We start from the raw sequence: 16,163 nt of genomic DNA, 5'->3' as shown, positions 1-16,163 counted from the left end.
TTAATAATCTCCAACCCAACTTTAGAAGAAGAGCAATGTTATGGGTCTCTGAATCTCTAATTCCAAGGCCTCCCTTCAATTTGGGTTGGCAAAATTTCTTCCAACTAATAAGATGACATTTTTTCCCTATATTAGTGTCACCATTCCAGAAATGGAGATAAATGTAGTCCAGTTTCTTGCAAATGCTTTTCGGAAAAGGAAAACAATTCATAAGATAAGAGGGGATGACGGCAAGGGTGGATAGAAGTAGAACACTTCTCCCAACAAATGAAAGCACTTTAGATTTCCAGAGACTGAGCTTACCCTTCTCTCTCGATAAGACTGGTAAAGGATAGAGATTTAGCCGTATGATGGAACATCATTTGTGATCTTTCAAAGGCAAACTAAAACACAAGCAATTCGAATAAGCAAACAAGGCAACTACTAGCGCAGTTGGTTTGAATCCCCTAAATGTTTTTTTTTTGCTGAAAGAGCTACAAATATATCATGCTGATGAAAGAAAGATACATCCGTCCAAGTTGGTTTGAACCCTACAGGTTGATTTGGGATTTTAGAAGATTTAAGTTAAAGCCTATCATACTATCCCTCCTCCCCCCCCCCCCCCGCTCTCTTCCCCACCTCAAAAGGCCTTACTCCTCCCTGAATACTAGTGCCCATGCCATCTTGTAATTGTGGTAGTAGTAATATCACATATTTTATTTTTGCTAACAAGGAACTCCTTAAACCTACACGGTTTTATGGTTCAGACCCAAGGTTAAACCCCAATTGCACGCAGCCACACCTAACCTGTGTAATAGATCAATCGTGAAAAGACACGCAAGCTGAAAATGTCTGTTAACACATAGTGCCTTTAGACCAGTGGAGCCACACCACAATTAAGGGACAAAAAAAAAGGGACAAAAAAGGGCCAATAAACAAAACCCAAACCTTTGTGAGAAGTCTTTGCAAGACACTATGCAACCCTGATTTTGTGTTCAACATCAAAGGAACACTTTTACAGAAAAAAAAAAAAAAAAAAAAAAAGGGAACACAGTTAAACCCAACTTGCAGTAGCTGAACTGCAGTTCCACTCAACTTGGAGAAGATAAATGTCCATTCCTCAGACCCCCCAGAATCTCCCCTTCTTCTAATTCATCTTCCAGTGAAAAAACTCCACTAAAATCAATGGACTCTCTTATCCCCTCTGGAAACCCTTCCTTGATAGAACCACCTTCCAGGTCAAGAAAGCCATCAGGGTTAGCTTGCTCCATAAGACCTGAATAAACATCCTTTAGATCCTGGTCAAAATCAAAACCCATGTTTTCGCCGATTCCTATTCCCTTCAAACTGGAACTCAAAGTAACTTTGTCTCCTCTACACATTTGTGATTCATTTTTCAATGATGGTGTGAGATCTCGGGAAACTTCTGCCAACTGTGAACCGGAAGAAATAACTTCTCCATCAGTTCTCCCATTGACAACTTGCAAATTATCCAAAGGTTCTGAATTCATATACTCCAAAAGATCTAAAATCTGTGGATCACTGATGCCATCGTCTTCTATTTCCTCCTCCCTGAAGAGGACACCTTTTGGGCTTCGTTCATCATTAGGAGATAACCTATTTTCCAATTTCTGAGGGATTGCTTTTGCATCTTTAATAATCTCGAAGTCAGGTCCATCTGAAGGGAGAAAAATATGAACAACAGGGTACTCAATGACAATTATATCAGCCAACTGTTGCCTTAATGGGGCCTTCATGTCCAATTGATGAAAATGTGATTTGGGTCCCTGCAAAAGAGGGGTAAAAACTTAAAATAAGCATTACAGGAATTATATTATATTTAAAGGAACAAGTAAACTTTCATTTGGCTCTTTGTTTCAGGGTAAAGAGGTAATTTACAAAATAAACCAAATGCATTTTTTTTTTTTTTTAATTGAATAACAATATTGAATCGCAGAACACATAATAGGTATGATATATATGGTAACAGAGATGTCCCTCTCCATTAACTCATTAATCGCATCAATGATAATCTAAGTAAATCATTGGTGATGCTCTAAATGGAGGGCCCACTTGTTAGAAGGTCATGTTTGATTCAAGTACAGTATTTACAATCAAAGCCCAACAATATGTAGCGCTTTTTACCAGGATATTGCACATATATAGAGTTAAGCATACCGCAATAAGAAAGGGGCAAAAGTTGATGCAGGACAACAGGTTGAGCACATTGGGGCTAGTTTGTCCATGGCATCTCTGCCTACAGATGGAAAACATCCAAAATGGAAAGAGCAATGGCACAATGACGACCAAACAACAATGCCAGCCGCCAGTTTTGAGAACTGGCAAGCTGATGATTGATATGACAACTTTTAACCTGCAAAATGATGCAGTTGACATTTTACAGTATCATCATACTGTACAGAAATGGTAAATAGATATTGTACTGACATAATAGAACCATTCCCTCAGTCATTATCATCGGCACCATCACCTTTATTTCCTTCTTAATTGTCACCTTCCTCACCCTCTACATCTCCAAGAATCTTCCCTGAATTTGCCCTTCTGGTTTGGAGTTCGTTTAGGGTAGATATCCCTCTACAGAGTTCATCACACTGTTTATTGTTTGCAACAATGTTATGAAGCAAGCCGTAATGAAAGAATCTGTAAACAATCATTCGCATGATTGGACCTTTTCAAGTATCTATTATTCCTTTATGAGTACATGTTAATTTAGATCGGATCAGGGTGCAGCAATGCAAATATTGTTTCGAAAAAAAAAATCTCAGAATTTTTCCAGTGGACTATGAAGTAATCAAGACAGAAGACTAACTGATCATTCGAAATCAAATGACAAATAGACCCCAAGAAGGTTTCACTTTCACCAACCATCTAAAGAAGAGAGAAGACTGGTAGAAGGGCAAAGGTAGTCAACATTTGGAGCTAATAAATACAACAGGAGTTAATGAAGGATTCAGGGGGAGAAAAGGTTTTTTTTTTTTTTGGGGGGGGGGGGTTACATTTTGTTGAATCAATGTCCTTATTGAAAGAAGCTGAATGTGATTTCCTTCAAAAGCACACAAGACTGTGAAATTCAAACAATAACGGAGTAATCATCACTTGAAATGGAAATGAGATCCACCTTGATGCAAGATTTAGTATTTTTTTCCCCCTTGCAGCTGTGCTGTTAAATTCCAGTCTAAATTACAGTTTCTCGTGGATTAGTCTTTTACTTGCTAGTTTACTACAGAACGGCTATTATGGAATAGGGATTTTTTTTTTGGGTAAAAGGAATATGGATATTCGAGTGTGTTGAAACAGTGAACACATAGTTCCATAATTGGATAGCCGGTTCCATTGCAAAATGAGTAACAAGAACCAAGAAGCACATTTGGTACTTATATAATATTCATAGTATTCTTATGGGTATTCACAGTTATTAAGAAAAGTGAAAGGCATTCTTTTGTGACTTAAATCCAAAAATAAATTCTCTAAGAATATTTGGTGCAGATAGAAAAAACATAAGCTCATATTTTTATTCTAATCTCAACAAAAAAGATAAAGCTCAACAAGCTAATACTATAGAGACCCAATGAATATCGAAACTTAAAGTCTCTAAGAATGTTTTGTGAAGCTTGCCACAACAATTTGTTCAAAGATCAAATTCAAGCAAATGAAACCAAATGAAAATGCGACGATAAGAATTGGTGGAAATAGATAAATATAGAGTTCAAGATTTGAAAAGAGTCAAACATGGAAGCAAGAGATGGCCATGAAGATGAATATTCTTCTACAGCCAGTAAGGTTTTCTGCTTTGATGAAGAGGGGCTGCAAGATATGGCTTTCACCCAAAACCAGCGAGGGCAATGTTTGAAAAACTACTCTTTTGAGGCTTTATGTTGTTGTGTGAATGTGCCATACACACAATGAATTGTTCCATAATAAGCTCCATGACAAACTCCCAACAACATCTACCCCACGAAACTCAATCAGATCTTTAGAGGAAGCAACGATTGGAACCCAGTAATGGTGATTATACAGATAGTTAATGAGAAGGAAGGTTTTAGGGTCTCCAACCCATTCACAGTAGAGTGGAAAAGAGAGGGAACTACATTTTCCCCCACAGAATATTTAGGGGTTATTCACAGTAGTGGAGAAAAAAGGGAACTACATTTCCCCCCGCATAATAGCTAGGGATTTCAACAACGGTGATCGAATGCCAAAGTTCAGAGAAAGACAGGCTTCCCCTCAGACAAACTATATGTCATGCATGTTTACAGATCAAGACCTTAGTCATACAAATTGGAATTTATTTGTTCTACATCCAACCCAAATCAAGGCCTGAGTCACACAAATTGGAATTTATTTGTTCTACATCCAACCAAATCAAGGTCTTAGTCACCAAATAGGGTAGGGTTTGGCCATCAAGAAAAAAAAAATTATCAATCACAGACCATGAAAGCTAAAGAAGTCCACCAGAAATACAATGAAAAGCCATTGAAGGTTGCAACAAGGAAAAAAAGAATGTGCAATCAACCTAACGGATAATACACTGTAGAGTAAAACATACCTCAAGAGGGAGAAATGGCGGTTAGAGAACAAAGAAGAAACACCATAAATAATAGAATTGCAGATGGGACTATTGACGTTGAGAGTCTCATCTTGAGGCTTCTTGATGATTCTTGGAATTAGAATTATGGTTGCTGATGGATTTCTGTTTCTCTTTACCACCTCTGCCACAGCTGATTCTAGTTTGTTGCTGTATTAAAATAGTTGATGGATTTCCCGTTGAAGTGAAAAGAGGAATCTCCTACTTTGTTTGTGCTTGTGGTCCTGGTTTTGCTTATGGTTCATAACAGATGGGAGAGCAAGGTATCCTTTTTCCTTCGTTTTCTTGGTATTGCTTTGGTTCTCTCGCACAGGATTATTGGATCGCCATTGATCTCCTCAAATTCATCCCCATTAATATTCTTAACATCACAGTACCTTAGAAACTGCAACAGATTGCCAGGTAACTCCAAGAGTCTTGAATGCTGTGGAGAGGTCCATTGATATTAGTGAGAGAGAATGGAGGGACGGTAGAGACGTTTAATGGAGAGAAGGGGGAGACATGACTTTTGATTCACGGAGAGAGAGAGAGAGAGAGAGAGAGAGAGAGAGAGAGAGAGAGAGAGAGAGAGAGAAGCGGGCGAAGTGACTTTTGATTCACGGAGTTTTGAGGAACGATGTATGAGAAAGGTATTTTTGTTCATTAACAAAGTATATTATTTTGGGAGGTAGAGAGGTGACTTTTGATATCATACTATTTTGTTTGGTCAACTAAAACAGTATATTGAACAAGTTCAAGTGTGAGGGTATTTTGTTGTTCTACCACATAAAAAGTATACCTCAAAATTTTTGAACGGAGGGTATTTTGGTATGCTTCAAAAGTTTTCCAGGGAAGGGAATTTTGGTCCACTTAAAAAGTATACCGAACACTTCTGAATTTTATATAATAGTATGATATACCAAAGTTGCCTGGGAGATCCACTACAGAAGCGATCTACCTTCTTAGGAGGCTTATGGAAAAAGCTAGAACCTACAAGAGGGATCTTCATATGGTCTTCATTGACCTAGAAAAAGCCTACGACAGGGTTCCCAGAGATCTAATCTGGCAAGTTTTAGAGAAGAAAGAAGTGTCAATAAATACGTGGATATACTTAAAGACATGTATGGAGATGTGGTGACTACTGTGAGATCTGTGGGAGGCCAAGGTGTTGAGTTCCCGATTAATATTGGGTTACATCAAGGATCCGCATTGAGCCCTTACCTATTTACACTGGTCATGATGATTTAACTAGGAATATTCAAGGAGTGGTTCTGTGGTGCATGCTTTTTGCAGATGATATTGTACTGGTCGGTGAAACAGTGCTGGAGATTAATGATAAGTTGGAACTATGGAGATATACTCTGGAATCGAGAGGCCTTAAGATAAGTAGAACAAAGACGGAATATATGAAGTGTCACTTCAGTCGATTGAGGATTGATAGTGAGGAAGTGAAAATTGAGGGGAGAGAGATCCCGCAATGTGTCTGTTTCAGATATTTGGGTTCTACGTTAAACAAAGAAAGTGAAATTGATGATGATGTTTCCCACAAAATTAAAGTAGGATCGATGAAATGGAGAGGGGCGTCTGGAGTGTTATGTGATCGACGTATTCTTCTAAAGCTTAAGGGAAAATTCTATAGGATAGTCATAAGACCAGCTATGATGTATGGTGCAGAATGTTGGGCAGTCAAGAAGCGTAACATAGATAAGTTGAGTGTGGCTCACCCTAATATGGCATCTAATAGAGCTGCCTGGAGGGCTAGGATCCGAGTTGCCGATTGTTCGTGAGTGGGATGTCCCAAAGTTTTTTTTTTTTTGGCGGATCCATGTAGCTGACCCCATTTAGTTGGGATAAGGCTACGCTTTGTTGTTTGTTGTTGTTGTATGATATATCAAAGTTGCTGATGCAATGAGCCTTAGGGCTTGATACCAAAAGTGCATGACATATATGTAGCACAGGCCCCCGGTTGAGAGAGATTAATATTTACTGATTCTCCAAACTACCAATGAGTATATTACAGCAGGAAAATTTCTGACTCATACCTTAGGGTTTTTAATGATGAAGAACCTGAGATTTTCAAACTCCCTACAGAATGGCATTAACTGATGATTCCAAGGTCCAGGCTGCAGATGTTTCTCAATTATGGAGCAGAGATTCGTGTTTTCATCTACCCTGCAATAACATCAGAGATACCAAATTCAGAACATCAAGTCATTGCTTGCCTGTCTAGGCCCTTCCTCAAATTTAAGCCACTGGTTAATCGTTCCCTGGACAGACTGATCAACTACATAATCAGGTATAATAAAAAGCTTTCCACAAGGATTGTTTTTACAGCTCACCCATGGTCAATTAGTATAACATCTGCTGACCGAAAACGCCACTCAATCGTCCAGAAAATGGAATCCTTCCTGGAACATAAAATGCCAGAATGAACTATCAGTTGAAATTGAATGTCTCTAGTTGCAATCATCATGAAACTGATAGAACCTAAAATTTCCTTCCACAAATGAAAATACAAAGTGGAGAGTGAAGTCTCAGATCAACCATAGTTGAGCTAGCAGATTTAAGAGTTTTGTTTAAGGGTACCTCCATGATGTATCTTCTTAACTGTGAGTGCACAAACCAAGTACCTTAAATTCATATGAATATTTATAAACTGCCCCTCCCCCCCCCAAACACACACATGCACGCACACAAAACATAAGTAAGACCACCATTAACATATGCAACGCTAACATAAGTAACACAATTCTAACAAACCTAACACCACAGTAAAGAAAATACAGTTTGACAAGAGGGAAAGCTTCCAATAATTATTTTAAAAAATTAAATCAAAGCAATCAAGAAGTCCAGATGTTGCAATACATGACCAACATCCTTTAATTTCTCTGTTCTTCCTTTTTGCCTTATCTTTTCCTTGGGCCCCTAGAACTTGAAGTTCAAATACATATGCTATTAATGTTATCCCCGACAGTGTTGAGCAACTTCTTGTATGTGTTGGAATTGATGTCAACACAAGTACTAATTTTGATTTGACCTAGTTGAGTCCTCACTAATGGTTCATGGTTCAGACTTGATGGTGGAGATATGATGGGTCAAGTTTAGTGGTTTGATTTTGGTTCAACTCAATGTTGCTGCTAAGTTTGTCTCGAATTCTCGACCCATTTTGAAGATTGGGCCGATAGAGTCAACCCACAACTTGGAGTATATAATGTACTACTGTCTTGTTGAGAAAGTCATTGTATTTTGGGGTTTTATCGAGCTAGGGTTTCAGGGAGAGTTTTCTCACCGCTGCTTGGGTGTAATCTCTCTTTTGCATAGTAAAACATCTTCTTCGCCCAATGACGCAGCACACCACATTGGTGTATGAGCCTCGTTAAATCTCTGTGTCGTGCGGATCTTTTGTCTATTTATTTTTCGTATTTCTTGGTGTTTGATTTAATAAACTGGTATCAAAGCTTTGGGTTATTTCGATCCATGTCTTCTTTAATGAAACACGATATTGATAGGTTCGACGGCAACATCAGTTTTAATCTATGGCAGGTTCGAATGATGGTTGTTCTTACATAGCAAGGTTTAAAGAAAACCCTATTTGGGAAGACGAAGAAATCTACAACTATGTCCGATGATGATTAGAACGATTTGGATGATAAAGCCCTTTCAACTATTCAGTTGTGTCTTTCGAATGATGTTCTACAAGAAGTTCTCTCAGAGAAAACGGCTGCAGAGTTATGGGTGAAGTTAGAGAATCTCTACCTCACCAAATCCCTCACCAATAGGTTGAGATTGAAGTAACATCTGTATACCCTTCATATGGGTGAAGGTACTTCTATTAAATCCCACATATCTGATTTTAATTCTATTGTTACTTATTTGAAAATGATAGATGTTAAAATAGACGATAAAGATTTGGAATTATTCTTGTTATGTTCTCTGCCTCCATCTTATAAGCATTTTAGGGATTCCATGATTTATGGTAAAGAGACAATCTCTGTTGAGGATATTAAAACGAATCTGCAAAGCAAGCAGAAGATTGATGATGAGTTGACGTCTACCAATAAATCTGATGGTGTTGGTTTGGTAGCTAGAGGGAGAACAAACGAAAGGAGTTTAGATGATGACAAAAAGAAGGCTAGATCAAAATTTAAGCACAAGAATTTGACCTGCAATTACTGTAAGAAAAAACGGCATATTAAATCTGAATGCTATAAGCTTTTAAATAAGCAGAAAGTAGATGGTGATGCCCAAAATAAACAGAAAAGAGATGATTCTACAGAAGCTAGTATTGCCGAAGATGAGAGTGAGTCTAATATGCTTTTGGTGACTGATGACAGAGTCAGGTCACAGGATGAATGGATTCTTGACTCTGGTTGTTCCTACCATATGTGTCCCAATCGTGAATGGTTCTCCACATACGAATCAGTTCGAGGTAGAGTTGTATTGATGGGGAATAATGCTTCTTGTAAGACTATTGGAATGTGAACGATCAATATCAAGATGTATGATGGCATTGTCAGGATCTTGTCTAATGTCAGACATGTCCTTGATTTGAATAAGAATCTCATCAGTTTAGGCACTCTTGATTCAAATGGATGCAAGTATACAGCTGAAAGTGGAGTTATGAAGATCAACAAGGGTGTTCTCTTGTTGATGAAAGGAATCAAGGTTGGCAGTTTGTATATGTTGCAGGATACTACAGTTACTGGGTCTGTTGCAACAACTTCATCATCCATGTCTGAATCAGATGTCACAAATTTATGGCACATGAGGTTAGGCCATATGAGTGAAAGAAGGATGGCATCATTAAGTAAAAAGGGCTTGTTGTGTGGTCAGAGTACATGAGCAATGGAGTTCTGTGAGCATTATGTGTTTGGGAAGCAGAAGAGAGTTAGTTTCAGTACTGCTATTCACAGGACCAAGGGAACTTTAGACTATATTCGTTCAGACCTATGGGGACCCTCCAGGGTTGTTTCAAAGGGAGTTGGTGCAAGGTACTTGCTTACTTTCATTGACGATTTCTCTAAGAAGGTTTGGGTCTATTTCTTGAAGCATAAAAATGAAGTATTTGTCACTTTCAAACAATGAAAGAATTTGCTTGAGAAGCAGACTGGCAAACAAATTAAGAGGTTAAGAACCGATAATGGCCTAGAGTTTTGTAAAGGTGACTTTAATGAGTTTTGCAAAAATGAAGGTATTGCAAGACACCATACAACTGTTAAAACACCCCAACAGAATGGAGTGGCAGAGCGTATGAATAGAACCTTATTAGAAAAGGCAAGGTGTATGTTATCAAATGCAGGATTGGGCAAGGAGTTCTGGGTAGAAACAATTAACACAGCAACCTTGTTGGTGAATCGATCTCCTTGAACAGCTATTGAGTGCAAGACTCCAGAGGAAATTTGGTCAGGTAAGCCGGCAGACTATTCTAATTTAAAAGTATTTGGATGTCCTGCTTATGCACATGTGAATGAAGGGAAGTTAAGAACCTAGGGCCAAGAAATGCATTTTTCTCGTGTATAGATCTGGAGTGAAAGGATACAAGTTGTGGTGTCCTGATCTAAAGTCTCCAAAATTTCTTATTAGCAGAGATGTTACTTTTGATGAATCTACTATGTTGCATCGTAGGAAAAAAACTCCTGTTCATTGTGATGAAAGCCAAGAAAAATCTAGAGAGAAAGTGGAGTTTGAAATTGGTGGTTCATCTTCAAACAAAGCACAATCTACTTCAGTTTAGCTGCCTACTTTTACTGAAGGAGATGATGCTCAAGAGAATCAAGAAGAAGAGTGGTACAACATTGCCAAAGATAGACCAAGGAGGAATATTAGACAACCACAAAAGTATGGACATGCTGAATTTGTTGCTTATGCATTGTCTGTTACAGATACAATTGAAAATAGTGATCCTGCAACATATTCTGAAGCTGTTACTTCAGTTGATTCTTCAAAATGGTTAATTGCCATGAATGAGGAGATGGAATCTCTTCATAAAAATCAGACTTGGGAGCTTGTCAAGCCGAGAATAGGGAAGAAAATTGTTGGCTACAAATGGGTCTTCAAGAAAAAGGAATCCGCCTCAGGTGTTGAAGATACTAGGTACAAGGCACAATTGGTTGCAAAAGGCTACAGTTAGGTACAAGGAATTGATTTTAATGATGTTTTCTCACCTGTTGTTAAGCACAGTTCTATTCGTGTTCTACTTGCTTTAGTTGCTATGCATGATTTGGAGTTGGAGCAACTTGATCTGAAAACAACATTCTTGCATGGTGAACTAGAAGAACAGATTTATATGCATCAACCTGAAGGGTTTGTTATTGAAGGTAAGGAGGACCATGTATGCTTGTTGAAGAAGTCCTTATATGGTTTGAAACAGTCTCCTAGTCAGTGGTATAAAAGGTTTGATTCGGTTATGGCTAGTTTTGGATACCGCAGGTGTCAATATGATTGTTGTGTTTATTTCAGAAAGCTCTTTGATGGGTCATTCATATATTTGTTGCTTTATGTTGATGATATGTTGATTGCAACAAAAGATAGGAATGAGGTCAACAGGTTTAAGGAACAATTAAGTTCTAAATTTGAGATGAAAGATTTAGGGGCAACAAGGAAGATCCTTGGTATGGAGTTCAAGAGAGATAAAAAAGCAGGGAAGTTGTGGCTATCTCAACAGAAGTACACTGAGAGGTATTGAATCGTTTTGGTATGAAAGATGCCAAACATGTAACTACTCCTCTTGCATCTCATTTTAGACTTTCAGCTACTCTATCACCTAAGATAGATGAAGAGGTGGAGTACATGTCACGTATTCCATACTCTAGTGCAGTTGGCTCTGTTATGTATGCTATGGTTTGCACTCGTCCTGACATTTCACAAGCTGTCAGTGTGGTGAACAGATATTTGTCATGTCTAGGTAAAGCTCGTTGGGAAGCAGTGAAGTGGATACTTAGGTACTTGAAAGGGACCTCTGATGTTTGTTTGGAGTTTGGAAGGAATGGTGATAGTTTATCTGGCTATGTTGATTCAGATTATGCAGGTGATCTTGACAAAAGGTCACTTACAGGCTATGTATTTACTCTTGGAGGAAGTACGATTAGTGGGAAAGTTACTTTAGAGGCTACAATTGCATTATCTACTACTGAAGCAGAGTATATGGCAATGATTGAGGCAATTAAAAAAGCTATTTGGCTTAGAGGTTTGTTGGGAGAACTCAACAAGGATCATGGGGTGACTGTTGTCTATTGTGATAGCTAGAGTGCTATTCACTTGACTAAAGATCCGATGTATTATGAGAGGACAAAGCACATTGATGGTCGGTATCATTTCATAAAAGAGATAATTGCTCAAGGTAATATTCCAGTGTTGAAGATTGGTACTGAAGACATTCCAATTGATATGTTGACTAAGCCTTTGTGTGTTAGTAAGTTCAAGCAATAAGTTCAAGCATTGCTTGAACTTACTTGGAGTTAATGCTTGAACTTACTTGGTGTTTTCTGTGTTTGAGTTCAGCCATTTGGAGGGCTATTGGAGAAGATGAAGATTTTAGCTATTTGTTTGTTTGTTGGAGGAGAATTCAAGCCTAGGTGGAGATTTGTTAAGTTTGTCTCGAATTCTCGACCTGTTTTGAAGATTGACCCACTCCGACATATTTTGGCGGCGACCTGAATGGGAAGTTTCTGAGATCTATGATGGAAGCAGAGGGGTTAGGCCGATAGGCCCAAGGCCGGAGCCCATCACTAATCTCGTATGGGGGTATGGGGACATAGCCCCTGTGGTATGGTTTGACCTGATAGACTACGACCCGATGGGTCGACCCGCGACTTGGTACTATAATATACTGTTGTCTTGTTGAGAAAATCATTGTATTTCGAGGTTTTATCGCGCTAGGGTTTCAGGGCAAGTTTTCTTTCTTAGGTGTAATCTCTCTTCTGCATAGTGAAACATCTTCTTCTTCACCCGAGGATGTAGCACACCACACTGGTGTGTGAACCTCGTTAAATCTCTGCGTCGTACGGATCTTTTGTCTATTTATTTTTCGTATTTTTTGGTGTTTGATCCAATAGTTGCAAATAGGTTGAATGTTTCAACCAAGATCTCCCTAGGAAATTTTAAGTGCTGCCACATGTTAGCAAGGAGTTCAATACACATGCGAGGAGAGCAAGTCAAGGAGATTAATCTTGAGTTGTGTCAATACAAGAGGACTGAGATTTTATTTCTATTTCTTTTACTGTTAACCCTAAGGGGGTAGCCGAGTTGGCAAGGGACCTTCACCTCAGAAAGTGTATGGTTCAGAGTTCAACTCCTCTTACCTCCTTGGGGCCACTCACACAGGGGTGTTTAGTGCTCTTCACTACTTTCGGTAAAAGTCGAATGGTTCTCCTTCAACCCCGGTATGACTTGGTCTATGCGGTTGTGGGGTTAGTATGGACCTATGGGATTAGTGAGGCCGAAGGCCTGGATACCCGTCGTTAGCCCAAAAAAAAAAATTCTGTTACTATTTGCTCAAGAAATAAACTGAGGTTTAGACAGAAACTAATGGATAGAGAATCACACTGTCCAGTTTCTTGTCAATGAGTAAATTTCACAAAATTTTCAAGTATAAAACTGCCCATTTACTTGATATATTTAGTGGCACCCAACTTCAACTTGCACACAAGCATGTCACAAGAGTGATTCTGACACTTATAATTGTCGTTACATTTCTTAACAATGCCACTTCTTTTAAATATCACTTATGAATGATGCTCTTGTTCTTACAGGGTTGAATTTGAAGGGCATGAACCGCTATGACTGTTCCCTCCCTGTTCATCCACCATTAGCTAAACTCCATAACAGGGATTGGATGAATTGGAAAGGTTTTATTGTTTGTTTGGGTCCATGTATTATCAAATGGATGGGCATTTTCTATTTTCTATGGCTTCAGTATGATCTAATTTTTTGGTGTCTATATGTGTTGCTTAATGTGAAGAGGTAGCTCCATACAGAATCATCGGTTAGAAAATACTCGTCAAAGTGTTCTCTTGAGCCATTAAATTAAAAAAACTGAGCAGGAGAGGATGCAGTATATCATGGATGCCTCCTAAGTCACCTCTGATGGCAATTATTAGAGCTACCATGCTAGTGAGGCTGGAAGGCCAAAAATAGAATTCCGCTCTAAAATTGAAGAACTCTCTTGTTCTTTACTTTTGTCAGTTCATTTGTATTCACTCATACAGGTCACAAGCACTAACTTATACATGTTTCCTGAACATGGAGAGAAAAACTCGAACATCAAGAAAAGCAAGAATAAGCAAATAAACAGATATATATATTAGAGAGAGATGGAACTAACTTTTGGTCATATCGTGACTGGTTTTTCTCCCTCTTCGACATTCCTTCCGGGAGAAGAAGAAGTCGCGTTTTACGGCGACCTGCTGCATTCCGAAGCATCCTCAGCTTAAAGGGCAGCTTGAAATGGAAACTCCCGAACTTCCCACGTCGCATTCTCTGCGCAGATTCAGCAGCCTTCTTTGCTTCCTCCAGGAAATTGTAGTCTACCCATGAATGAATAGTACAAAATGTCTATATAGTCGTTTCAGATAGAAGTAAAATCCCAGAGAGAGAGAGAGAGAGAGAGAGAGAGAGAAAGATACCAGAGATGAGGAGATTGTCATCGAATTGGGAAAGAGGGACAAATTGAGTTCTGAGTCTCTTCCCTGTACAACCAGTGCGTTGCTTGTGAGCTTTGACGCAGGGAAGGCTACAAGAGCGAAAAGAGCAACCTGGGCATCTGTATTTTGATGGGTTTAAGCTGCATTCTTCACAGAGAGAGGCTTGTTTTGAGTGATCATGATCAGTGTTTGGAGGTACAACTGATTCTTGCTGCTCCTCCATAAGTAGAGATTGTATACTGTAGAAAGAGTTCTAAGGCTTTGTGCTTCGGAGCTTCTACTGTATTATGAGATACGTGTTTTGGTTCAGGTGTTCTGTTGACGGATGAAATCAAAGGTCCAAAGAAACATCGTTTTCAACGGAATTTTAAACACTTGAAATCATGCTCTGTTTCGATTATGAGTGTTCACCTGATCAGTAAATCTCCATGGAAACTAGAGAGTGAGAAAAGATCTTCCCTCTGATTGGGATGATTGGTCCCCAGCCTGCAGATGCAACCACCACCACTCGCAGCAGAGCTTCTGCGCTGCGCCCAGCACCGCCCCACACCGCCCGGTGCTAGGGCATATATGTACAAGTGTACAACTACACAGTGATAAACAGAGGCGGTGAAAATCCTAGGTTTCTCTTTTGCCACTCCATGACCATGTCAGGTGTGAGCAGCCGTTCCACGAACCAAGCAATCACAGAGTTGGCCCAGGACTATTATGACTCGGACCATTTGGAATGAAATCCCAATCCCAGTCGGACTTTACCGTCGTCTATGGCGAGGTTCTAAAAGTCGGAACGGTTACGGATCGATCAAGGCCGATAGGGTTATATAATAACATTGTAAAAATTGATTGAATATTGCTGCCATGGCCTAGTAGAAGTAATAATTTATACCAATGGGGTTGGTAGCCTAGTGGTAAAAATGCCATCAATTCATCACGACTTGAGTCGGCTGGTTGTGGGTTCGAGTCTTGGCATACCCACTACATTGGGTCTTAGTGTTTTTGCAACATAGGTGGTATGTTCATTCATGAAGGTCCCATTATCGGTCTCCCGATACCGATCCCTACCAAATCCAACATTGTATGAAGGGGGTTTATCACAACACTTGTATCCCTCTCACCTCCATCTATCAGATGGGTGGGATTAACCAATACCTAACCCTCTATTGGTATAACAACAAAAAACCCATGCTCACCAGGACGTCTCAAGTTCGAGCCTCCTGGCTATTACCTACTTCCCTTCCTACCTATATATATATATATATATAAAGAAACATAAGTGGTATCTCCGAATATAAAGGTTCTATTATCGGACTTCCGATGATATAAGCTAGATGCGAGTAAGAAGCATACTGGTCTTTACATGGCTGCTTCAATACTCAATAAACCCTAATCCCATCCATCAACACCAACACACCCACACATGCTGTGGGCATGTAGTGTTTGAATCCAACCTTTTGCTACCTAGTATCTCATTCATCAACATCACACACACCCACACACCCACACCCCACCTCATGGTTCACCCATTTTAGGTAGGTTAAACATGTTAGGGTTGGTTTTCTAGGGTTAGAATTCATGCATATAACACATGCACACACTAAATAGCTTAGGAATGATGTGATTAGTCACCTATGAGGTTTAAATTCTAGGGTTTTGTTCAATTTTCCCATTGTGGGGTTTAGTTTACTAAATTTTAGGAAATCAAATTGGGGTTTTCATGTATTGGGTCCCTGGACCCAAATATGGTCACCCCAATCCCTTAGTCTAGGTCTCCTTCACCAATTCCCAAACCCATAGTTGAGTTAGGGTGGTAGACTATAGAGGATTTGATTAATTTTCTAACTTTGGGGTTTATGTTACCATTTTTTGTTAGAAATTCGATTGGAGCTTCATGCATTGGTCTTCAATTTCATTTATAATCAATCCAAACCCCTATTTTAGGTTTATGACACATTTCCCCC

The 16,163-nt window shown here is 39.2% G+C and overlaps 1 protein-coding gene across 1 annotated transcript; it reads right to left on the bottom strand.

Annotated features, from left to right (window-relative positions):
- Window positions 1–754: 754 nt before the first annotated feature.
- On the bottom strand, window positions 755–14,939 carry LOC122089852 (box C/D snoRNA protein 1-like). The gene is made up of 6 exons (XM_042659574.1): window positions 14,617–14,939; window positions 14,188–14,485; window positions 13,887–14,088; window positions 6,904–6,972; window positions 6,607–6,736; window positions 755–1,766 (listed from the first exon to the last, which is right to left on the bottom strand). The coding sequence occupies exons 2-6, from the start codon at window positions 14,426–14,428 to the stop codon at window positions 1,071–1,073; spliced, it is 1,338 nt and encodes a 445-aa protein (XP_042515508.1). The 5' UTR covers window positions 14,429–14,485; window positions 14,617–14,939; the 3' UTR covers window positions 755–1,070.
- Window positions 14,940–16,163: the final 1,224 nt, after the last annotated feature.

This window comes from Macadamia integrifolia, chromosome 9 (genome assembly GCF_013358625.1).
Source record: "Macadamia integrifolia cultivar HAES 741 chromosome 9, SCU_Mint_v3, whole genome shotgun sequence".
In the NCBI taxonomy this organism is placed as follows: Eukaryota; Viridiplantae; Streptophyta; class Magnoliopsida; order Proteales; family Proteaceae; genus Macadamia; species Macadamia integrifolia.
Note: the sequence above shows the minus strand (reverse complement) of the source record. Positions and strands in the feature narration are given on the sequence as shown.

What these genes read in the sequence shown, in the direction of transcription:
- LOC122089852 (XM_042659574.1), bottom strand. Translation starts at nt 14,428, where the DNA reads ATGGAGGAGCAGCAAGAATCAGTTGTACCTCCAAACACTGATCATGAT. An exon ending in CAGTCACGATATGACCAAAA is followed by an intron (nt 6,973 to 13,886) that starts GTTAGTTCCATC and finishes TTTATGTTCCAG; the next exon opens with GAAGGATTCCATTTTCTGGA. An exon ending in TCATCATTAAAAACCCTAAG is followed by an intron (nt 1,767 to 6,606) that starts GTATGAGTCAGA and finishes CCTCTTTTGCAG; the next exon opens with GGACCCAAATCACATTTTCA.